This window comes from Urocampus carinirostris, chromosome 10, assembly GCF_059441175.1.
Source record: "Urocampus carinirostris isolate Australia breed hairy pipefish chromosome 10, RoL_Ucar_1.0, whole genome shotgun sequence".
NCBI classification, from domain to species: Eukaryota; Metazoa; Chordata; class Actinopteri; order Syngnathiformes; family Syngnathidae; genus Urocampus; species Urocampus carinirostris.
In genome coordinates this window covers 4,333,497-4,358,822 of record NC_142358.1, presented here as the reverse complement: position 1 = coordinate 4,358,822, position 25,326 = coordinate 4,333,497, and the positions used below count along the sequence as shown (strand labels likewise).

The 25,326-nt window shown below is 39.5% G+C and overlaps 1 protein-coding gene across 2 annotated transcripts in view; it reads left to right on the top strand.

The window, feature by feature from the left end:
- foxo1a (forkhead box O1 a) overlaps positions 1-9,278 on the top strand; it is a 64,381-nt gene extending 55,103 nt beyond the window's left edge. For both annotated transcript variants that reach the window (XM_088345873.1, XM_088345872.1), the window contains 2 exons: positions 877-1,068; positions 5,706-9,278. In XM_088345873.1, coding sequence (XP_088201999.1) covers positions 877-1,068; positions 5,706-6,854 — 1,341 coding nt within the window. In that variant the 3' untranslated portion in view covers positions 6,855-9,278. The remainder of the gene's footprint in view (positions 1-876; positions 1,069-5,705) is intronic.
- The last annotated feature ends 16,048 nt before the right edge of the window (positions 9,279-25,326 follow it).

Genomic DNA, 25,326 nt, shown 5'->3' with positions numbered 1-25,326 from the left:
TCCACTTACCTAGGATTGTCATGACCTATGAATCTTCATATTTTTAAATAATCAAGCAAGCTTCCACTCGATGGTTGTCGCGTATTTACTTCTCCCTTTAGAACGAAAGAAAAAAAAAGAAGGAAAAAAGAGAAAACATAGAAAGAAAAAAGACAGAGAGAGAAGCGAGAAAAATAAAGATAAAGACAGCAAAAGAGAAAAAAGAGAATAAGAGAAAAGAGAGGGAAAAAGAAAGAGAGGGAGAACGAGAGATGAAGAAAAATAGAGAAAAAATAATGAAATGAAGAGAGAAATAGAAAGAGTGAAATAAGAGCAAGAGAGAAAACGGGAGTGAAAGAGAAAGGAACACTGCTACAATTGCTTTGTGACTTGTGCCTGGCGTTGGCGAACTTATCTAAAACTGCCGCCCATTTTTCTCTTGTGCCTCTTTTAGCATTGTCTCACGGCCCACATGTAATTATGTGACGGGCCACAAGCCTTGAGTTTGACACATTTGGTTTAAGTGAAAATGCTGCAAGGCAGGGACTATTTATCCAGGGGGTCTACAGTAAATATTTGGCGTCTATAGTTGTCAATGGCACTGAAATCAAAATCAACCTTTGACGTCTAAATGTGTCAATCGCTTTAAATTAAGACGCTGAAATTATTAGCATTTGCAAAAGATAAAGACCACAGTTGGATTATTTCAATACTCTGCCATTATTCGAACAATCAATTAGTACTTCTACTCCGATAACACCGCTTTTTTCAAACTGTGAGTCATCTGTTGAACTTTTTTTCCCCCAAAAACCAGCAGCTGTAAAACGGATTTGCAAAGACGTGTTGTGTTTTTGTTGGAAAGGGCAAGCGTCTCACTCTGATTTCCTCCCCCACCAGAACTCCATCCGACACAACCTTTCTCTGCACAGCCGTTTCGTTCGTGTCCAGAACGAAGGAACCGGGAAGAGTTCCTGGTGGATGCTCAACCCTGAAGGAGGCAAAAGTGGCAAATCGCCACGGCGACGGGCCGCCTCCATGGACAACAATAGCAAGTTTGCAAAAAGTCGAGGAAGGGCCGCCAAAAAGAAGGTAAAGCGGGGGGGGGCCCTGTTCAGTGTTTCCCATAGAATTTTGTGAGACCCTGATGCGTGGACAGTTTAGGGGGTACAGGAGTGTGCCCAGGGGTGTGTCCAGGGGCGTGTCCAGGGGCTTGCCTCTGCATTGCTTTAACCCTTAGAATTTTGTGAGATCCTGGTGCGTGGACAATTTAGGGGGGACAGGAGTGTGCCCAGGGGCGTGTCCAGGGGCTTGCCTCTGCATTGCTTAACCCTTAAAATTTTGTGAGACCTTGGTGCATGGACAGTTTAGGGGGTACAGGAGTGTGCCCAGGGGTGTCTCCAGGGGCTTGCCTCTGCATTGCTTTAACCCTTAGAATTTTGTGAGATCCTGGTGCGTGGACAATTTAGGGGGGACAGGAGTGTGCCCAGGGGCGTGTCCAGGGGCTTGCCTCTGCATTGCTTAACCCTTAAAATTTTGTGAGACCTTGGTGCATTGACAGTTTAGGGGGTACAGGAGTGTGCCCAGGGGTGTCTCCAGGGGCGTGTCCAGGGGCTTGCCCCCTGCATTGCTTTAACCGATATACTACCAAAAATGATATAACATTATGCATGAAATGAATGCTTATATATACAGTGGAACCTCGGTTTTCGAACGCCTCTCAGTTCGAACAACTCGGTTCTCGACCAAAAATTTCGAGAAATTCTTGCTTCGCTGCTCGGTCAAATAATCGGAGTTCGAACGCTGGTACGCTAGGGTGCGATGCTGAGCGGCATACGGGTGTAGATTGCCCCCACCCCTCGTAAAGAACTGTTATCACGTGCGGACGTGTTTTGTTTTGCTTTCGCTTTTAATATAGGTGTACCAAGTGTTTTAGCCCCTAATTATGCCTCCAAAGAAAGTCGGTGCAAGCAGCAAAGTTGCTACAGGTGAAAAAAGAAGAGTAGTACGTACAACTATTGCATTTAAGAAAGAAATAATAGCAAAACATGAAGAAGGTGTGCGAGTTTCCGATCTTGCTGTACTACAGCATGGCTTCTGCTGAGCACCACAAAGGTAAGAAATCCTATTCATAATTCTTTTCTTTACCCTTTGTTTATTTTTACACATTCATGGTAGCGTAATCTTTCGTACGGAAGATTACGATAACGCGAACGTACGATTAGCCTGGGTTAGCTTTGTTTACGTAAAACACTCAGGGTGTTGTAACGGAGCCCCATTTCCAATGAAGCGCTAGCCACTTGTCGTGTAAACGACCAGATTTTTCTATTTTTACACGTTCATGTTAGCGTAATCTTTCGTACGGAAGATTACGCTAACGCGAACATACGATTAGCCTGGGTTAGCTTCAAGTTTACGTTCATGGTAAACATTCAGGGTGTTTGAATGATTTAAAAATGATTTACATTACTTTTAATGGGAAAAACGATTTCGGTGATTGAACAAATTGGTTTTCGAACAGGGCTCTGGAACGGATTAGAACCGAGGTTCCACTGTGTGTATATATATATATATATATATATATATATATATATATATATATATATCTCATCTCATCTCATCTCATTAGCTGCACCGCTTATACTCAGTAGGGTCGCGGGGGTGCTGGAGCCCATCCTAATAATAATAATAATAATAATTTCCTTTGTATTGTCATTCTGTGTAACAATGTACACAGAACGAAATGTCGATACACCTGACCCGTTGTAGCGAGCCGATGCAGCCGCAGCCAACAGAGGGCGCCGCCATTTTACCAATGTTATAAGTCTTTGGTATGACTCGGCCGAGGCGCGAACCAGCGACCTCCCAGTCTCAAAGCGGGCGCCTTACCATCTAGGCTACTGAGCTGGCAATCATCGGGCAGTGGGCAGGGGACACCCTGAACTGGTTGCCAGCCAATCGCAGGGCACACAGGGACAGACAACTCGTATGCTCATTCACGCGTAGGGACAATTTGGACCGGCCAATCCACCTGAAATGCATGTCTTTGGAATGTGGGAGGAAACCGGAGTGCCCGGGGGAAACCCACGCAAGCACGGGGAGAACATACAAACTCCGCACAGTAAGTCCGGTAGCTGGATTTGAACCCACACAGGAGGTTCCTAAGACCTTAGAACTGTGCCGCACTCGCGCTAAGCACTGCGCCGCCGTGCTGCCCATATATATATATATATATATATATATATATATATATATATACAGGACTGTCTCAGAAAATTGGAATATTGTGATAAAGTTCTTTATTTTCTGTAATGCAATTAAAAAAACAAAAATGTCATACATTCTGGATTCATTACACATCAACTGAACTATTTCAAGCCTTTTATTATTTTAATATTGCTGAATTTGGCTTACAGCTTAAGAAAACTCAAAAATCCTATCTCAAAATATTAGAATATCATGAAAAAGTATACAAGTAGGCTATTCAACTAATCACCTGAATCATCTAATTAACTCGAAACACCTTGCGAGGGTTTCCTGAGCCTTAAAAACACTCAGCTTGGTTCAGTAAACTAAATCACAAGTATGGGGAAGACTGCTGATCTGACTGCTGTCCAGAGGACCATCATTGATACCCTCCATCAGAAGGGTAAGACACAAAAAGAAATTTCTCAAAGAGCAGGCTGTTCACAGAGTGCAGTTTCAAAGCATATCCACAAAAAGTCTGTTGGAAGGGAAAAATGTGGCCGGAAACGCTGCACAACCAAGAGAGATGACCGCAGCCTTAACAAAATTGTGAAGAAGAGCCGCTTCCAGAATTTGGGGGCGCTTCAAAGACAGTGGGCTGAAGCTGGAGTCCAGGTATCAAAAGCCACAGTTCACAGACGTGTCCGGGAAATGGGCTACAATAGCTGTATTCCCATGGTCAAGCCACTTCTGAACTCAAGACAACGGAAGAAGCGTCTGACTTGGGCTATGGAGAAGAAGCACTGGACAGTTGCAGAGTGGTCCAAAGTCCTCTTTTCAGACAAAGCAAGTTTTGCATTTCATTTGGAAGTCAAGGCGCCAGAGTCTGGAGAGGAGCAAAATCCAAGTTGCTTGAAATCCAGTGTGAAGTTCCCACAGTCAGCAATGGTTTGGGGAGCCATGTCAGCTGCTGGTGTTGGTCCACTGTGTTTCATCAAGTCCAGAGTAAATGCAACTGTGTACCAAGAGATTTTAGAGCACTACATGCTTCCATCTGCTGAAAAGCTCTATGGAGATGAGGATTTCATTTTCCAGCATGATCTGGCACCTGCCCACAGTGCCAAAACCACCAGTAACTGGTGCACTGACCATGGCATCACTGTCCTTGATTGGCCTGCTAATTCCCCTGACCTGAACCCCATCGAGAATTTGTGGGGTATAGTTAAGAAGAAGATGAAAGACACCAGACCTACAAATGCAAATGAGCTGAAGGCCACTATCGAAGCATCCTGGGCATCAATAACACCTCAGCAATGCCACAGGCTGATTGCCTCCATGCCACGCCGGACTGATGCAGTAATCCGTGAAAAAGGATTCCCAACCAAGTACTGAGTACATCAATGGACATTTTCAAATGTTTGATTTAGTTTTGCTGTTATAAAATTATTTTTTTACTTGGTCTGAGGAAGTATTCTAATATTTTGAGATAGGATTTTTGTGTTTTTTTCAGCTGTAAGCCAAAATCAGCAATATTCAAATAATAAAAGGCTTGAAATAGTTCAGTTGATGTGTAATGAATCCAGAATGTATGACATTTTTGTTTTTTTAATTGCATTACAGAAAATAAAGAACTTAATCACAATATTCTAATTTTCTGAGACAGTCCTGTATATATATATATATATATACACATGTTCATTTTATCTCTGAAAAGTGATGGGTCCCAGGGACTCGCATGCTCAAAAATCTATGGGTCCCAACAGAGATCTATGGGTCCCCAAAATTTTGTGTTATCGTGGTTGAAATTGTAAATCGGCGACATATATATAATATAAATCTATATATTCATTCAGTTTTAATCATCACAGTTTATTGGTAATACAAATCAGTTATCACTTCAAGATTTTTCTGACAATAAAAAACTGACAATAAAGCAACATTTTTTGCTTATTTTTTGCAAAAAAAAAGGAAAAAAAAGATTGAAGAAAAAAGGTAAAGGATAAAGGAAGGTGAGAAGCAAAAAAGGAGTAAAGAAGGAACAAAAGAAAAAGAATGATTAAAAAAAAGTAAAAAGTGTAAAAGCAAAGGCATTGTGGGAGTTAAGATAATATATATTGGCACTTTTCTGATGCCGTGACTCAAACCAAGCATCTTATATGACGCCGACCCATAGCAGACAGGCATCTCGAGACAAATAAACGTTAAAAAATGCCAATGTGCCATCCCAAAAAAGTCTTCATTAGGTTAAAAAGTGAAAAGGTCTTAACAAGTTCAAAATATGTCCTTCTGGAGTCAAAATTTGGACCACTTAAGTTGAATAAACAACAATGCACTTACCCAGCCAAAATCTGGTTAAAAAGATGTTAAATAGACGTCAAATTTAACTAGACAGTTCTCAAGACAAATATATGCTTCGATTGCCTGTAAAAAGGTGTAAAAAAAACCTGCATCATATTCTCCACCGTAAAGTGAAAACAACATAAGGTTAGGCCATTGTATTGCGTGGGTCTACCGTTCTCAAGAGTCTCCCTTTCCACCCACAGATGTCCCTGCAGGGAGGTCCAGACGGTGGCGCAGACAGCCCAAATTCCTATAACAAGTGGCCCGGCAGCCCCAACTCCCACAGCAACGACGACTTTGATGCCTGGAGCAGTTTCAGGCCCCGTACCAGCTCCAACGCCAGCACAGTCAGTGGGCGGCTCTCACCATTCATGCCTGAGGACGACCTGGCAGAAGCAGAGGCCCACATGGGGTACCCCGGGCCCCCAGGTCCCAAAATGACCGCCACTCTGCCCAGCCTGACTGAAATGACGGGTTCTTTAACTCGCGGATCCGAGAACGTTATGGAGAACCTCCTGGACAATCTGAACCTGCTCTCGCCCAACAACGCTCAGGTGGGCACCGGGTCGGGGACCCCTGGGTCGTCCCAGTCCTCGCCCTCTTCTATGATGCAGGCCAGTCCTGCATACCCTCCTTACAGCTCCCCAAGCATGGTGGCACAAACTCAGGACTACCGCAAGTACGGTCAAGCCGGGATACACCCCATGTCGCCCATTCCCATGCAGACCCTACCCGAGAACAAGCCCCCCTATGGGTCCGGCATGGGCTCGTACAACCTTGGGTCTATTCAGCTGCCTGGACTACTCAAGGAACTGCTCACCTCAGACACAGACCAGCATGGAGACCTCTTGCCTTCAGTGGATACTGTGGTATCTCAATCCGGTGGGGGTTGCATGCTCCCACCGTACAGCGCCAGCCATCATGTTGGTAAACTCATGTCAGGGGGGAACCCTCACCTCCATGGCCTGCCCCACACTCACCAACCCATGAACGGCCGATTGCTGATGTCTCTCAACCACGGCGGGGGTTCTACCCGCCTGCCCTCAAACAAGACCCAGATGCAGGTGCCGTATGGCCTCTCAGGCCACCTGGGAGGCGTCCCAGGTGGTTTCTGCCCCCTAAATACCAACGGGTACGGACGTCTGGGCCTGGCCCCGACCCCGCACCTGGAGAAGCTCCCAAGCGATCTGGACGACATGTCCATCGAGAAGTTTGAGTTCGATATGGAGACCGTCCTTCATGAAACTCTGATGGATGGCGACTCGCTGGACTTTAACTTTGAGCCAATGGCAACCCAGCAAGGTTTTCCCCACGGGGTGAAGACTACCACACATAACTGGGTGTCCGGCTAAGACCGAGAATTTAAAAAAAATAAGTACAATCGACCTTGACTGATGTGATATTTACAGTCTGGTTTCTTAACCTTCAACATTCCTGTTTGAAAATCCTTCAACAAATCACTTGACAGACAGAAGTGCCTGGTTTTCAACTGGATTCGTTCATCTTAAAGTGCCAAGTTTGCCTTAACTAAAGATCATTTACATACACCATTGGTTGCAGTCTGAAAACCGAACCAAAAATATAGTTCAAGGCAACTGGACTTGATGGTTTTTGAAGAGGGTTCTTCAGTTTTAAGTGTAGTTGTAGGACTCACCCCTTCAATAAGACTAAAGCACACCTTTGTTCATAAGTGTCTGCTGGTGGTGTCTGATGAATCAAACGCAAAAGTTCAATGGAAGGCAACTGGATTGGAATCCTCTTCGAACGCCACCTTCCATTTTAAGTGTCAGATCCTTGGACTCAGCACCTCGTTGCAGACTAGAGCCAACCTTGGTTCCTAAATGCAAGCTTGGGATGTCTGCTGAATCAAACACAAAAGATCAATTCAAGGCAAATAGACATGGATGTTTTCAAACAGATGTCTTCAGTTTTAAGTGTCTAATCCTGGGACTAGCCCCCTCACTGGCAACCAAAGCGGACTTGGTTTTCGAAGTCCATCTTCAGTTCTATGTGTCTGGTCTTCGGACTCAGCATCTCCTTGGCAACTTGAGCCGACCGAGGTTACAAAAGGTCACAGTCTGATGAATCAAACGCAAAAGTTCAGTTGAAGGCAACGAGACACCGTGGTTATCGAAGAGGGTTTTTCAGTTTTAAGTGTCTAAACCTAGGATGTAGCTTCTCATTGGATCCCAAAAGTCAGCTTGTGGTGTTTGATGAGTCAAAGGCATTAGTTCAGCTGAAGGCAAGTGGACCTGAACCCTCTTAGAAGACGAGCATCAGTTTAAGGTGTGTGGTCCTCAGACTCAGCCCCTCCTTGGCAAATTGGGTCGACTGAAGTTCCAAAAGTCAGCTGGTTGCAGTCTAATGAATCACACAGAAAAGTTCAATAAAAAGCAACAACTTGAACCCGTTTCAGAGACCAATTTAAGTTTTAAGAGTCTGTTTCTACAGCCAGCGAGATGGTTTCTCCTTTTCAATCCAGGATACTCCCCAATTTTCAGATGCTAAAAGTCATCTTCATTCTCCAAGCCTTGAACCAATTTTTGCTACTTTCCATTCCACTGTCCGAATCTCACGAAAGACTCACAACCAAGTTAACATCAGCAGCTGAAAGAAACTTTAAATATTGTCAGGTGTGTTTATTATCAAAAACCTAACCGACGTTTACAAAACACAAAAAAAAAAAAAAGAGAAAACTGGACACTTTCTTGATATTATTTTTCTAGCGGATGATTTTGCCTGTAAATAGCTTAAGATTGTATAAGTTAACATACATGCGTATATATAAATTATTGTTTAATATAGATTTATTTTGGTGCAAAACTTGCACCCTGGAAGATAGGGGTCTATCTAAGTAATTCTGTCCTTAGGCTTGGAGAGCTTTTATTTGTTGATAAACAAATGAATATATATATATATATATATATATATATCAAAAGAAAAACGCCACAGTGATCTTCTACTAAAGCCTTCAAAAAAAATGACCCTAGATTGTGAGAAATTCTCCTAGTGCTTTTTGTGCAGCTGTTGAATCCTCAAGCGTAATAATTTCAGTGCTGCTATCATTTATATTTTCATTCTAATTTTTGCATCAAAAGCAATATCTCATTCTGGATTTACAATTGAACATTTCAATTTTTTTTTTCAAACAAATGTTTAATTTGAGTGAAAACAAGCTCTTCATGAAGCTGCTGTGTGGTGCCTCAAGTTGCCTTTGAAGGTGGCTAAATATGCCTTTTTGTCACATTTTTTAAAATTGTATGCATTTATTTGTCTATATAGACGTATAAATGCATATAGACATGTATATAGATGTGTATACTGTACATGTCTATATCAACATATATCCAAATTCTAGGTATCTATATTGACATATATATATATATATATATATATATATATCTCATCTCATTAGCAGCACCGCTTATCCTCAGCAGGGTCGCGGGGATGCTGGAGCCCATCCCAGAAATCATCGGGCAGTGGGCAGGGGACACCCTGAACTGGTTGCCAGCCAATCGAAGGGCACACAGGGACAGACAACTCGCTCGCTCATTCACACCTCGGGACAATTTGGACCGGCCAAGCCACCTGAAATGCATGTCTTTGGAATGTGGGAGGAAACCGGAGTGCCCGGCGGAAACCCACGCAAGCACGGGGAGAACATACAAACTCCGCACAGGTAGGCTGGTAGCTGGATTTGAACCCACACAGGAGGTTCCCAAGACCTGAGAACTGTGCCGCACACGCGCTAACTACTGCGCCGCCATGTATATATATATATATATATATATATATATATATATATATATATATATATATTATACGTATAGATATATATATATATATTTATACATATATATATATATATATATATATATATATATATATATATATATATATATTTATACGTATATATATATATACATATATATATATATTTATACGTATATATATATATATATATATATATATTTATACGTATATATATATATACATATATATATATATTTATACGTATATATATATATATACATATATATATATATTTATACGTATATATATATATATATATATATATATATATATATATATATATATATATACCGTATTTTCTGCACTATAGGGCGCACCGGGTTATAGAGCGCACCCCCAAAAAATAGTTTTTGGTCCTATATCTTCCATACATAAGGCGCACCGGATTATAAGGCGCCACAATGGGAACGTCGACAAAACAGTCAGATAGTTTAGTCAAACTTATTACCCCCTTAACATTCCGAAAGCTTGCAAAAAAGCAAATACGTGTCGTAGACACGAGCGGATGCGGTGTCCGTACGATGTCACTCAAATGCATCGTTCCAAATATCATTTGGAAGGTTAAAGTCTTGGGATTCAAGAAATGCCAACCATTCCTTAGTTTCTATTTTCATTTTCGCTCGCAACTTTACTGTGCATATGACAATAAACACTTGGAATTGAGTTTAATTTAAAAAAAGACCCATCACAGAAACATCGAAATCACTCTGAAACAAGATACTGGGAAAATATATAGCCGGAGTAGCTCACCAAAGTCGTTGCGTTCGATAATAATGTGCAACTATGGTCCTCTTGTATCCGTAAGTGTAGTAAATCCAGGAGAGTAAAATATTTACAAATACAGAATGGTAAAACATGTTTGCTCTAACTGTAGACAACCAAACTTCACATTCATCTTTTTCGGCCAATTGCAGGCTTTGTTTTGATAAAAAGGATCCGCCCGCTTTACCTCCGAATAACTTTAGCCAATAGTGATCGATTCAAATGATGATTGTCACATTGGCTGGGAAATGAAACGCCGGCATAGGTATCCCAGCATACACCGCGGACCACATCGCCTACGAGGAAAAATCTAGTTGGCGGCTGCCTGCCTTTGTTGCGAGACCTTGCGACTTAATATTGATCCATATATAAGGCGCACTGTATTATAAGGCGCATGGTCAGTTTTTGAAAAAAATAAAGGCTTTTAGGTGCGCCTTATAGTGTGGAAAATACGGTTTATATATTTATATATGTATGTATTTACTCATATTTCCATTCATATAAACGTATAGCAAATATACGCCCATACATATATGTATATCTTTATGTATGTATGTATGTATGTGTGCATGTATGTGTGTGTATATATATGTATATATATATATATATATATATATATATATATATATATATATAAATACACATATATATATATAGTCGAGGTGCCCGCAGACCTGTTCTGGAAATAGATTACCATTGCTGGGTCACTGTGATTTTCTGGTAATATGATTGATTTTAGTGGTTGATTGAGTCTATTTAACCCTAACTCCAATAATTAACCTGGTAATAACATAATAAGTTGTTTTTATAGATAGGCATATCAAACTGGGTACCCTTTGCGCTAATTAGTAACCAAAAGTTCCTCTCAGCTTGAAAAAGGTTGGAGACTCCTGATATATAAGAATGTATATTAATTCATTATGCATCAATATTGTCAAATATAGATGTATTTATGCTTATATCCTATATATATGTGTATACGCAAATATACATCTTTATATAGGTATATATCTTTATACATGTATAATATATATATATATATATATATATATATATATATATTTTTTATATATATATATATATATATATATATATATATATATATATATATATATATATGCGTCTATATTTACATTTATAGACATACGTATTTTTACGTAAAGATTTTATTTATATATCCATATATATATATATATATATATATATATATATATATATATATATATATACAGGGTTGGGTATGGTTACTTTAACTGGATTACTTTCAATTACTTTTGGATTACTCCAATACCAAATATGCTAATAATAGACAAAATAAACTAAATATGAATAAAATTACAAAATTTTGTGCAGGCTTGGGGAGTAACGGAATACATGGAACGGCAAAAATGATGTCGGCGAGCTGTTTGGATTTATTTTCATTTTGTTTCTGTTGCATTTTATGTTAATTTTGCCGGAGATCAAAGAGATCAAAGCCAGGAGAGAAAGCTTACCACGTGTTGTGAGTCATAATTTTATTCATATTTAGTTTCTTTTGTCTTTTATTAGCATATTTGGTCTTGGAGTAATCCAAAAGTAATTGAAAGTAATCCAGTTAAAGTAACCCTACCCAACCCTGTATATATACATTTAATATATATATATATATACATATATATATATATATATATTTATAAAAAATATTTTTTCGTGCTAGTAACTAAATTGTAAATGAATCGACAGGGTTTTCACACTAGAAGAAGAAAAATCTGTCAATTTTATATAGAACTATAAAGTGATTGAATCTATGCATTGTATTCCTTATTTTTACGTCACTCAAGTAATTTGAGGATCTTTTCGGACGCCGGAGATATTTCATTGTAACTGACATAGCGCCGTGTTGTGTTGTTTTCGTCAATAATTTAGGCGGAAGGGGGCGGGGCTAACAAAGTTTATTTAGAGAGTACATGTTGACTATGCTAAGCTTTTGTAAACTGACAACGTTGTTCTTTTGTGTATTTTGTGTTTTCACAACATGCAAATCCATTTGTTGTATTTACGTTTGTATCTACAGATGAAAAGACCGGTTTTCATTTTGCGATTTTATGAATCGGAAAGAAAACAGCTGCACTTTTCGATATGCAAGAAAAAGGTTTGTACGTATTTTCCAAAACAAAAGACATCTGTTACATTTAACTTATATACGATGGAGTGACAATTGCTGTGTGTCGCTCGCCATTCTTACGACACTATTATGTTACTTGTTCTATGTATTCAATCATGAATAAATGTACTTTATATGTTGAAACTCTGTTTTGTTTGGATCATTTCTAAATAATACCATTAATAAGTTTTGAGATAGGGATCACAAGGCGAGATTGTCGTAAAAAACGTTAAAATAGTCTATAAATATTTTATATGTGTAATAAAATCATATTTAGTAAGTTTTACTTCTTTGTAATATATGTTTATATGATTAAATAACATTACAAATAAAAATATACGTAAAGGACGTTTTATTCACCTTTGGTGTGAGGTAGGTAACCTAACATGGTACAGTGGGGTACCGTGTGAATGCATTGGGGGGAAAGGTCGCATCCATATTCCAAGCTTAATTTCCATGGTTAGCATGTTTTGCTTACCCTTTAGCATCACTGAAAGTATTGGAACCCATAACTAATAAATACAGTACAGCAAATTTACAGAATTTCATTGCACTAGCTTTAAGTGTCTTTATTGAGCACACAACATTTTGAACTGAAGAAAGAGAAAGGCATTGTGGGAGGAAGTTCAGCATCAGGATTTTCATGATGCCGTGACACAATACCAATAGCAAAAAGGAACAAGGAAATTTAGATTACCTTCTGGGTCAATCTGCTTTGACATGACAGTGTAGTAGCAGGTGGCTGCATAAGGGGTAGGAGACAACGCTTTAAGAATTGAACTAATTTTAAAACTTACACATGTGAGGATGGTTATTTCCTTAGAAGACTTCCTTGATGTATTTGTCTCCTTATTTTTAATAATGGTCCTGATTTCTTGATCACAAGCTTCATTTCCATGGTTATCATTTTCTGAGGTAATTGCGTTTATGATTGGTGTACTGACACGTGCAAATGCCATTTTGCTAATAATACAATGCGACTTGTATTTCCAGATAATCTCAATCTTCTTTTCCATGGTTATTATTTTCTCTCTTTAGTATCACGGCAAGTCTTGGGACCCATAGCTAATAATTACAGTCCAAATAATACAGCATCTTATCACACTAGGTCACAAAATCTATATCCATGTTGGGCCTTTGACCATTGATTCATCTTTCTGTTGTTGTCATCATTGGCAGTTGCACAGTAATGAACTAAATTGCATTGGCTTGTCATCGTTCCGTGAGGATTAAAGGAAACTCCAGCGCCTGGACAATGACTCAGATGATACAGAATGGGAACCGTAACCTTTTTCAAAATAAACTTCCCTGCTGTTCAATTCGGATGTATAAAGCGAAGAGTTCCCTTAATATTTGGGTGAAAAAAGTTGAAATATAATTGTAAATATTGAATAAAGTACTGTCACAGCTCCTGTTGCACCATGTATTTACTACATTTTGTAATTTTTGTATCTTTTAGAATCTTTTTAATAGGTTATCTCTTACCAAGAAATCAATGTGAAAGCCGGCACGGGCCGGGCAAGCTTTGCAGTTTGCAGTCGAGGGTGAGCAGTTTGTGTGTAGGGAGTGCGCTATGTCGCTGCTTGGATGAGCCAAAAGGGAGAAAGGAAAAGCTGCAAGTGGGAATTGTAATTTTTTCTTTTGTGAGTCAAGTTCCCCACTGATCCTGTGGAGCTATAAAAAAGAGAAATGTCAGCAGACCAAAACCCCTCTAAAACAATTCTTTTAAATAAATACCAGTACAGTAGACCCCTGGATTACGGCGCCCATATATCACAATGTTTTCATGTTACGGGGTGGAATACGATTTTTCTTTAACCCGTTGTTACGGCCTTTTCTTAACCATACAACAAATTCTTCCACATTCAAAAGACAACAAAAAATCTAACTTTGTGGTTTTCGTCTGTAATGACGATGCCATTTACATCTCTAAAGCGCCTGCCTGCTACTGGTCAACGTCATATAAGATGCATGTCTGCTATTAGGTTTTCTTTACAGCCTCACGAAGATGTCGATATTGGCCGAACTCCTTCTCAAAAGGTTTCCTTTTGAACTCTTTTTGTGCTTCATAAAGACTTTGCAAGGGTTTGCAATATAATTTTGTAATTTCTGCACTGTGTCCGCTATGTGTCCCAAGCCTTGCAAAGAAGCCAAAGAGAGAAGCGATCATCAAGAAAAACGATTTACATCATATTATAAGCAAAATGACACTTGCACATATTACTACACTAATCAGGAACAAAAGTAGTTTATATAAAGAAACAAAGTCAAAGAAACAAGTGAAAACTCCTCCAAGTTATATGTCAAAGTGTCCTTGGGCAAGACGATGAATCCCTAATGCCCCCGATAGCAGGTAGTTGCCTTACATGGCTGACGCTGCTATTGGTTAGTTAATTTGTAAAAGGGAAAAATGTGAAGTCTACTAGTGATCCCAAGAGCCAAGAAGAGATCCGCAAGTTCAAGAGCATTCTCCATTCGGGCCTCGGTGCTGTGGAATGCTCTTCCCCCTGAGATTCGATCTGCAACCTCAGTGGAAATGTTTAAATCTAAGCTTAAAACACACTTCTATTCTATAGCATATGAATAACCTATATTTTATGTTGACAATATCTGTGTATTATTTGCCCTCATGTAGGTTTTAGATCAAGGTATGGTGTCATAAAAGTCTGTGGTTTGCAATAATCTGTGGTCTGTGCAGCCCTTTGAGACTCTTTGTAATTAAGGGCTATACAAATAAACATGACTCGACTCGACTTGACTTGACTTGAAGCACATTGTAAAGTGCTTTGGGAGGTCTTCATTGACTTGAAAAGCGCTATGTAAATGCAGACCATTTACATTTATAGCATCAGGTTTTAAATATAAATCAATATAATATTGAAAGCACAAACAACATTATATTTATATGTCAAGTCAAGTCATGTTTATTTGTATAGCCCTTAATCACAAGGAGTCTCAAAGGGCTGCACAGACCACAGATTATTGCAAACCACAGACTATGAATGTATTTTTGCGGAGTTTTGACTAGATTAATACATGTATAGAAGAGTAAATATATATTGAAACAACTGGTATACCATTTATAAAAAAAAAAAAAAAAGTAACGTTATTATTTATTTTACAACCCACCTCAAACAAATTCACCCACCCAGTAAAAACTGGTTGAAAAGACGTTCAAAAATATGCCAAGGTCCATACAACTGTCATCTTTATTTGGTTCAAAAGTTGAAAAAAATGAAGGGCTTAAAACATTTAAGACATATTTTTGGGTCAGAATTTGGAGAAGATGAGGTAAACAACAACGCACTGGTTGGAAAGACAGTAAAAAGATACCTCCATCCAACAGACGGCCATATTGAAAGTTGAAAAGTTAAAGGTCAACGCAACAATGCAATCTTTCAGAAAAACAGTTTTAAAGATGCCGATAATCTGTCCAAAAGAGATCATAATTCAGTTAAACAGTGAAAGTTGGAAACAAAATAAAGGTCTCTATCAAGAGAAAATGCCTTTTTTGGGTCAAAATTGGACCATTTCAGTCAACAGAACCAATGCACTCAGCAAAAACATTGAAATTACTTGAAAAAGACAAGAAGGTCCAGTCTAAAATAAATCTTTATGTGAATGTTGAAAAGAAAGATCTTTTTGAAGACGTTGAAAGAAACTTCGATTTGGGTTGCGTATTGGACCACTTTAGATGACAGAAGGCTGACGTCCTTCAACATCTGCAAAAACCTCCTGCAAATCAGACTGTTGTGGCAAGCGCCCTCTTCTATGCGGCAGTGTGTTGCGAAGGCAGCTCTAAGAAGAATGATGCCTCTCGTCTTAATGAACTGGTGAGGGAGGTGGGCTCTGTTGTGGGCACAGAGCTGGACAGCCTGACAACTGTAGCTGAGAGACGGGCACTGAACAAGCTGCTGCCAATCATGGATAATTCATTACATCCGCTACACAGCATCATCTCCAGACAGAAGAGCATCTTCAGCGACAGACTGCTGTCACAGTCTTGTTCCACTGACAGACTGAGGAGATCATTTCTCTCTCATGCCATGAGGCTCCTTAACTCCACCCGGGGGAGTAAAAGCCCACCTTAAACCCCAACCCCACATTTGCGTATTACCCTATTTTTATTAGTGTGTATTTTTCATAACACTATTTAAATGCTCTTTATTAACACGTTATATTGAGTATTTTTGTATTCTATATCTTTTGTTTTATTTTTTAATACAAGGACACTGCTGGAAGGGTGAATTTCGCTATGGGGATGAATAAAGTATCTATCTATCTAGAACCAACGCACTCAGCAAAAACAGATTAAAAGACATTAAAGCGATGAAAAAGACAGCAAGGTCTGATCCAAAAGACGTCTTTTGTGAAAGTTGAAAAGAAAAAAGGTCTATATCTGTCATAGTCGCCATGGCGCCCAATTGGTCCCCGCCGAGTGGCGCCAGGTTCTGTCACGGTTGCCACAGCGCCCAATTGGCCCCGCCCACTGACACCAGCTGAAACGCTTTGGCAGATTGCTACCGCACTACTTAAACGCGGTCTTGCGAGTTGCCTGGTGTCAGAGCGTCTGCGAAACTCCTGCTAGACTCTGTGTGATATGCCAAGTCCTGTGAATTTGCCTGTGTTTTGATCCTGTTTTATTTTTGGCCCGATTTGTTTGATTTTTGACCACTCCTTAGTTCTAATCTACTTCCGCGACAATCGATCCCCGGATCAAGTGTGCACGCATTCCTCCTCTTCCCAATAAATTGTGAGTAACGCTACGCGATTGGGTTCTCATTCCTATATCCTGTCCTGGTCCGTAAGAATATCAGGGGTGGCTAACCTGGTCCTGGAGAGCCGCACGTCCTGCATGCTTTGGAGGTTTCTCTGCTCCAATACAGGTAATTCCAATCACCTGGATCGTTATCAAGCTCTTACAAAGCCTGTTGACAAGCTGAAAATAGGAGTCACCTGTGTTGGAGAGGAGAATCCTCCAAAACATGGTTCTGCAAAATCATGGTGGAAGCACAACATATTCAGGAGATTTTACCTAAGGGTGTGGTCACAGGGGTTTAGCTACTACTGGCTATATATTAGGGTTTTTTTTTTTTTTCTTAAGGGGGTGCCTACATTTACGCTGCTATATAAGCTTTATATAAAGAAAGCTTTATATAGCATTTCATATAAAATGCTATACAAACCAGCTCGGTGGCCTTGGGGGTATGGCGCCCGCCCTGAGACTGGGAGGTTGTGGTTCAAATCTCGGCCGAGTCATACCTAAGGGCCCGGTCACACAGCCGTTTGCGTCTGTATTACGGCTGAATCACGACCAGAAATTTCTGCCCGTGAAGCAGACGCTGTTGGAGGCTTTGAGATCGCTATACAGATGAGATACAGCCGTGCTTTACACGCGGCAAGAAATTCACACGCGGTTGGCCGTGCGAAAAAGTTTTGCGCTGCTCAAAACTTTAGACCACGGGTAACCGCGGGCGGCACACGTGGTACACACGCGGATATGACGCGGTACAGACGCGGAACGACGTGCTACGGCCGTGGCCAGGGCGTGGTTACACGCGGATAGGACGCGGAATTTTAGCGGGTAATCGCGGGTGGAGCACGGTCATAGCACGTTTGTTCTGCGCCTGTATCGCGGCGTTATCACGTGAATTAGCGTGTGTAACGCGTGTGACGGTCAAGCGCCTTTCTCCGCGTATATACAGCGCGATTTGCCGAGCACACGTCAGTTGTGCTCGAGACGTTAAGGGGTGAACATGGATTCCCGTCACCGTAGTGACCTCGTTTTAATCCATTTTTATTTTTTACATTTCTTTTCATTTCATAACAAGATAATAAAATAAAAATGAAAAACTATTACAATAATAACATATTGGCTTCTTCTTTGGTGCCATAGCTTGAAATCTTCACGGGACTGTGTCTTGAGCGGTTATGATTTCTACAGCCCGGCTCGGCAGCTTTTATACCCGTGGTACACACGCGGAAAGGACGTCGAACTGACGCGATGTGGAAGCGGAACAGTCGCCGGCGTCTGTTTTGCGGTCATACCACGGATGAACAGCGGGTTGGCCAATTTTGCGCATTTTCTACCGCGGGCAACCACGGGCAAAAAAAAAAATCGCAAAATTTTACCCGCAATACAGACGCAAAAGGCTGTGTGACCGGGCCCTAAGACTTAAACATTGGTACCCGTTGCCTCCCTGCTTGGCGTTCAGCATTAGGGGTTGGAATTGGGGGCTCTGGTCACCTAATGACTCAAAACACCTCAGTTGGGTTGAGCAAGGGGGCTGGGAATCCTCTCTTCTGAATCAATCTCCCAAAAAGAGTCAGAAATGACTCTAGCCACCTCCCACTAGGGGGATATGGCTGTGGTGTATATATATATATATATATATATATATATATATATATATATATATATATACTGGACTGTCTCAGAAAATTAGAATATTGTGATAAAGTTCTTTATTTTCTGTAATGCAATTAAAAAAACAAAAATGTCATACATTCTGGAATCATTACACATCAACTGAACTATTTCAAGCCTTTTATTATTTGAATATTGCTGATTTTGGCTTACAGCTGAAAAAAACTCAAAAATCCTATCTCAAAATATTAGAATACTTCCTCAGACCAAGTAAAAAACATAATTTTATAACAGCAAAACTAAATCAAACATTTGAAAATGTCCATTGATGCACTCAGTACTTGGTTGGGAATCCTTTTGCACGGATTACTGCATCAATCCGGCGTGGCATGGAGGCAATCAGCCTGTGGCATTGCTGAGGTGTTATCGATGCCCAGGATGCTTCGATAGCGGCCTTCAGCTCATTTGCATTTGTAGGTCTGGTGTCTTTCATCTTCTTCTTAACTATACCCCACAAATTCTCGATGGGGTTCAGGTCAGGGGAATTAGCAGGCCAATCAAGGACAGTGATGCCATGGTCAGTGCACCAGTTACTGGTGGTTTTGGCACTGTGGGCAGGTGCCAGATCATGCTGGAAAATGAAATACTCATCTCCATAGAGCTTTTCAGCAGATGGAAGCATGTAGTGCTCTAAAATCTCTTGGTACACAGTTGCATTTACTCTGGACTTGATGAAACACAGTGGACCAACACAAGCAGCTGACATGGCTCCCCAAACCATTGCTGACTGTGGGAACTTCACACTGGATTTCAAGCAACTTGGATTTTGCTCTTCTCCAGCCTTTCTCCAGACTCTGGCGCCTTGACTTCCAAATGAAATGCAAAACTTGCTTTCGTCTGAAAAGAGGACTTTGGACCACTCTGCAACTGTCCAGTGCTTCTTCTCCATAGCCCAAGTCAGACGCTTCTTCCGTTGTCTTGAGTTCAGAAGTGGCTTGACCATGGGAATACGGCTATTGTAGCCCATTTCCCGGACACGTCTGTGAACTGTGGCTTTTGATACCTGGACTCCAGCTTCAGCCCACTGTCTTTGAAGCTCCCCCAAATTCTGGAAGCGGCTTTTCTTCACAATTTTGTTAAGGCTGCGGTCATCTCTCTTGGTTGTGCAGCGTTTCCGGCCACATTTTTCCCTTCCGACAGACTTTTTGTGGATATGCTTTGAAACTGCACTCTGTGAACAGCCTGCTCTTTGAGAAATTTCTTTTTGTGTCTTACCCTTCTGATGGAGGGTATCAATGATGGTCCTCTGGACAGCAGTCAGATCAGCAGTGATTTAGTTTACTGAACCAAGCTGAGTGTTTTTAAGGCTCAGGAAACCCCCGCAAGGTGTTTCGAGTTAATTAGATGATTCAGGTGATTAGTTGAATAGCCTACTTGTATACTTTTTCATGATATTCTAATATTTTGAGATAGGATTTTTGAGTTTTCTTAAGCTGTAAGCCAAATTCAGCAATATTAAAATAATAAAAGGCTTGAAATAGTTCAGTTGATGTGTAATGAATCCAGAATGTATGACATTTTTGTTTTTTTAATTGCATTACAGAAAATAAAGAACTTTATCACAATATTCAAATTTTCTGAGACAGTCCAGTATATATATACAGTGGATCCGGAAAGTATTCACAGCGCTTCACTTTTTCCACATTTTGTTATGTTACAGCCTCATTCCAAATTGTATTAATTCTACACAAAATACTCCATTATGACAGTGTGAAAAAGTTGTTTTTTTTTACTTTTATTGAATTTATTAAAAATAGAAAACTGAGAAATCACTTTTACATAAGTATTCACAGCCTTTGCTTAATACTTTGTTGATCCACCTTTGGCAGCAAATACAGCCTCAAGTCTTTTTGAATATGATCCCACAAGTTTAGCACACCTATCTTTAAGCAGTTTTGCCCATTCTTCTTTGCAATAAGTCTCAAGCTCAATCAGGTTGGATGGGAGACGTTTGTGCACAGCCATTTTCAGATCTCTCCAGAGATGTTCGATTGGAAGTCTGGACTCTGGCTGGGCCACTCCAGGACATTCACGGAGTGGTTCTGAAGCCAAACTTTTGAGATCTTGGCTGTGTGCCATGGGTCGTTGTCCTGCTGAAAAATGAACCTTCGCCCCAGCCTGAGGTAGAGAGCGCTCTGGAGCAGGTTTTCATCCAGGATATCTCTATATATTGCTGCATTCATTTTTCCTTCTATTTTGACTAGTCTGCCAGTTCCTGCTGCTGAAAAACATCCCCACAGCATGATGCTGCCACCACCATGCTTCACTGTAGGGATGGTATTGGCCTGGTGATGAGCGGTGCCTGGTTTCCTCCAAACATGGCGCCTGGCATTCACACCAAAGAGTTCAATCTTTGTCTCATCAGACCAGAGAATTTTGTTTCTTATGGTCTTAGAGTCATTCAGGTGCTTTTTGGCAAATTCCAGATGGGCTTCCATGTTCCTTTTACTAAGGAGTGGCTTTCGTCTGGCCACTCCACCATACAGGCCTGATTGGTGGATTGCTGCAGAGATGGTTGTCCTTCTGGAAGGCTCTCCTCTCTCCACAGAGGAAAGCTGGAGCTCTGACAGAGTGACCATCGGGTTCTTGGTCACCTCCCTGACTAAGGCCCTTCTTCCCCGATCGCTCAGTTAAGAAGGCCGGCCAGCTCTAGGAAGAGTCCTGGTGGTTCCAAATGTCTTCCATTTACGAATAATGGAGGCCACTGTGCTCATTGGGACCTTCAAAGCAGCAGAAATTTTCCTGTATCCTTCCCCAGATTTGTGCCTCAAGACAGTTCTTTTGACTTCATGCTTGGTGATTGTGCTCTGACATGCACAGTTAACTGTAGGAACGTATATAGACAGGTTTGTGCCTTTCCAAATAATGTCCAATCAACTGAATTTACTGCAGGTGGACTCCAATTAAGCTGTAGAAAGATCTCAAGGATGATCAGTGGAAAAAAGATGCACCTGAGCTCAATTTTAAGCTTCATGGCAAAGGCTGTGAACACTTATGTAAATGTGATTTCTTAGTTTTCTATTTTTAATAAATTCAAAAAAAGTAAAAAAAAAAACTTTTTCACATTGTCATAATGGAGTATTTTGTGTAGAATTTTGAGATAAGAGATTAAATTAATACAATTTGAAATAAGGCTGTAACATAACAAAATGTGAAAAAAGTGAAGCGCTGTGAATACTTTCCGGATGCACTGTATATATATATATATATATATATATATATATATATATATATATATATATATATATATAATAAAAGCTTTACACAGACAAGCTTTTGTTGTGTCAAACCGATGTTTCTTCAGTGTTTCTCAATTCAACATAATAAAATATCTGCAGAAATGTACTTGAGTGTACTCAAGTTTGTGACATACTGTAAAAGAAGTCTCTATGTGAAAGTTGAATAGAAAGAGAGGTTTTTATTGAGATGTTGAAATAAAACAGTCTTTTTGGGGTCAAAATTTGGACCAGAAGAGGTAAAAACAACGCACTCATTGCACTCAAGCCTCTCATTTACAAATCGCAAAAGTCGTTCGAGGTCTCTCTGTGTTTGCTTTGTTTTTACGATCAGCGTGAATGTGGGTCATGTTTTTTTTCTTTTTATATGCGGCAGTGCGAGCCCCGTCACTCCGGAAAAATTCGGGTGTGGACGCCTGCCAAGCACATATGCGATCCTTATGTTTCCCCAAACAGAACGAGGCCGATTCAGGACACAGCGTGAGAACGAATCGTGTCATCGGGTTCGCCCGTGCCTCGAATTTTCCAATTTTGCCTCTCGTTAAAGGCGTTTAAATATGTTACTCGTTCTTTGAGTCAATATTTATAATGTATGGTTTTGTGCAAAAAAATTCAAGAAGGTAAACATGTTGCAAGGCACATGCCAGGCCAGTAGATGGCGAAGTTGAAGAAAGTCACTTTAATGCAGTGCTTCTCAATTATTTTCTGTCATGCCACCTCTGGGAAGAAGAAATCCTCTTGAGTATAATTTGTTCTAAAAATTTGTTTGAATGAAATAGTTTGTATAATTACTAATACAAACTGTATTGTGAAGTGTAACTGAAAACTAAACAAAAAATAGTACCCACAAAATAAACAAAACTCTAATTTTCAAACAAAAAAAAAACTATCTGCCATAATTTCCTTACTTTTTTCCCACTAGCACAAATTGTTCAAAGGTTGTTTACAAAATATTAAGTTTTCTAAAACAGAACTCTGAGGTACACCTCAAGTTTGATAATTTCATTGTTTTCAGTTTGTGTTCTGTGTGTTAAATATAACCTTTAGAAGAATCAAAAAACTGTTTTATTTGTTAATGACATGTGCCTACAACAAAAATACTACTGCAGAAATACTTCAAAAATACTACAAAACTAAATATAAAGTCTAATTCCTCAAAAAGGACCTCATATATTATTTTGATTTCATTCTAAAAAGAAAAATATTGTAGAAATACAAAAAACATTACAATACTAATAATAAAGTGAAAAAAAAACAACGACACAAATAGAATAGAACAGATTTTTAATATATTACAAATATATTACAAATATTACAAAACATTCAAAAATACTACCATAAAAATACTTTAAAAATACCACAACAGTAAAACTATAATACAAAAACATTAATACAAAAATATTAAGATAGAAATACTACAAAAATACGACAGAAGTATTATGACAGAAATACTACAAAAAACAACTGCAGTAATAGTAAAATATTTTACAGATGTACTACAAACATACTACTAAGTAAATACTACAAAATTCCTTGGCAGAAATACTACAAACATACTACTGCAAAGATATTACAAATACAAATCAATACTCAAAAATATTACTGATAAACTAAAAAAATTAAACTATGTAAATGCTACAAAAATACTACAGAAATACTTCAGCAAACCTACGATTTTCTGACTGCATAAATACTAAAAAAATATATCTTATAAAATACAACTACAGTAATACTACAAAACAAAATATTTAGTTTTGTGCTTAAAACAGAGACCTTATATATTATTTCGCTTTAACTGTGATCATTTCAAAACATAATTGATGATAGGAATCTATTTAGAAGAAAAATAAGATATAAATATCTGCTTGTATATTTATGCCCACCCTTGGTATAACGGCACGGAGTGATTTATCGAATTAATTATAAGCTATTTTAAAAAAATACATTCTTGTAAAATTATGAAAAAAATAACAATAAAAATCCTAATCACTACACAATTCTACATTGCGATTTCCCCAGAGACTTTTTAGCGTATGTGTCCTTTCCTTGAGTGTTAGTGCGAGTACTTTTGCCACCTTGGCTGCAAAGCTAAAGAGAACCAGATGGACTTTTTTGTCTTGTGCAAGTTGGGAGGAGACAAAAACTAGTCAGGGAGGAGGCGGACATGTTTTTTTTTGTTCTTTTTTCTTCGGTCGCTAGCTTGCTTTGTGTCCCAATGTGAACTCCACCACACGCTAACGTGCTCACGTTACGTAATCACAAATAATACGGTTAACACACTCAACAGTTTACAGAAATCTTGGAGTGCTGAGGTGAAAGGTTCAGTAAAATAAACAGAATTTAAAACGACTTTAACCACAAGACTAAGCAAAAAAAGAAAATAAAAAAAAGTCATTGTATGGCGAATTCTAGAGGTGGAAAAATACTTAATTCATTTATATACAACTATTGATTCAAATCATAAACAAAATACATATACAATCTTATAAACATGATTTTAGGTTTAGAAAAGAGTAATTACACATCATGACAGAGCTTTTTTTCCATCTCTAGCCACTCACATTAACCATTTGGCTGCAGGCTATGGTTTGCTGCGAGATGCTATTGTTCCTGCTTCAAGTGCTACTCAGCTTCTACAGCTGTTCATGTAACCAAATGTTGCTGAGTTCTGTGGTATAGGCATCTAGTGTTTTTTTCATGGTTTCTTTCTGTAGCCACTCACGTTAGCCATTTGGCTCAAGGCCATAGCTCGTTGCTAGCCACTTCAGTTTTTGATAGCTGTAAATAAAACTTGCTTTGCCCACCCTTCGCAGCTGTTCATGCAGCAACATCCTGTGATTAATCTGGCGCTTGTCGTCTTTCTTTCATTTTCTAGCCATTCATGTTGCTTGGTTTCATGATCAGGCTCCTGACACTTGAGGAATTGTAGTTTGCACTTGCAATCTGCTATTGGCCTTTTCAGTAGGTTCTCCCGCTAGCCGCTAAAGATAGCCACTTAAACTAGGTCTGATTTAGACATCTGCCAATTCCTTTTCCAGTCTCCTTTTCCAGCCACTTATGTCAGTGGATTCCGTGCAAAGGATCCTGACGCTTGACTAATTCTGGTTTGCTCTTGCAGCCATTGAATAGCCTTTTTAGTAAGTTTTCCTGGCAGTAGCTAAGGTTAGCCGGTCACAACAGCTTTGACCAACTCCAGCTATTGGCTCTTTCCAGCCTCTACGGGCGGATTCATCTGGCTTGTTTTTTGCTGTTGTTGTTGTTGGTGGGGATTAATAACACTCAACGTCTTTTCCATGGCTGAAATTCAGAAAAATATGGAAGAGGCCTTTCCAAGTGGGATCCTTCAGGCTTCCGTGGTGTGTCTTGTTTAAATCCACACGCTTCAACACATACATTGACCTGAAGTGGTAATCTTTAATGTACTGTCACTTTAAGAAACTTCT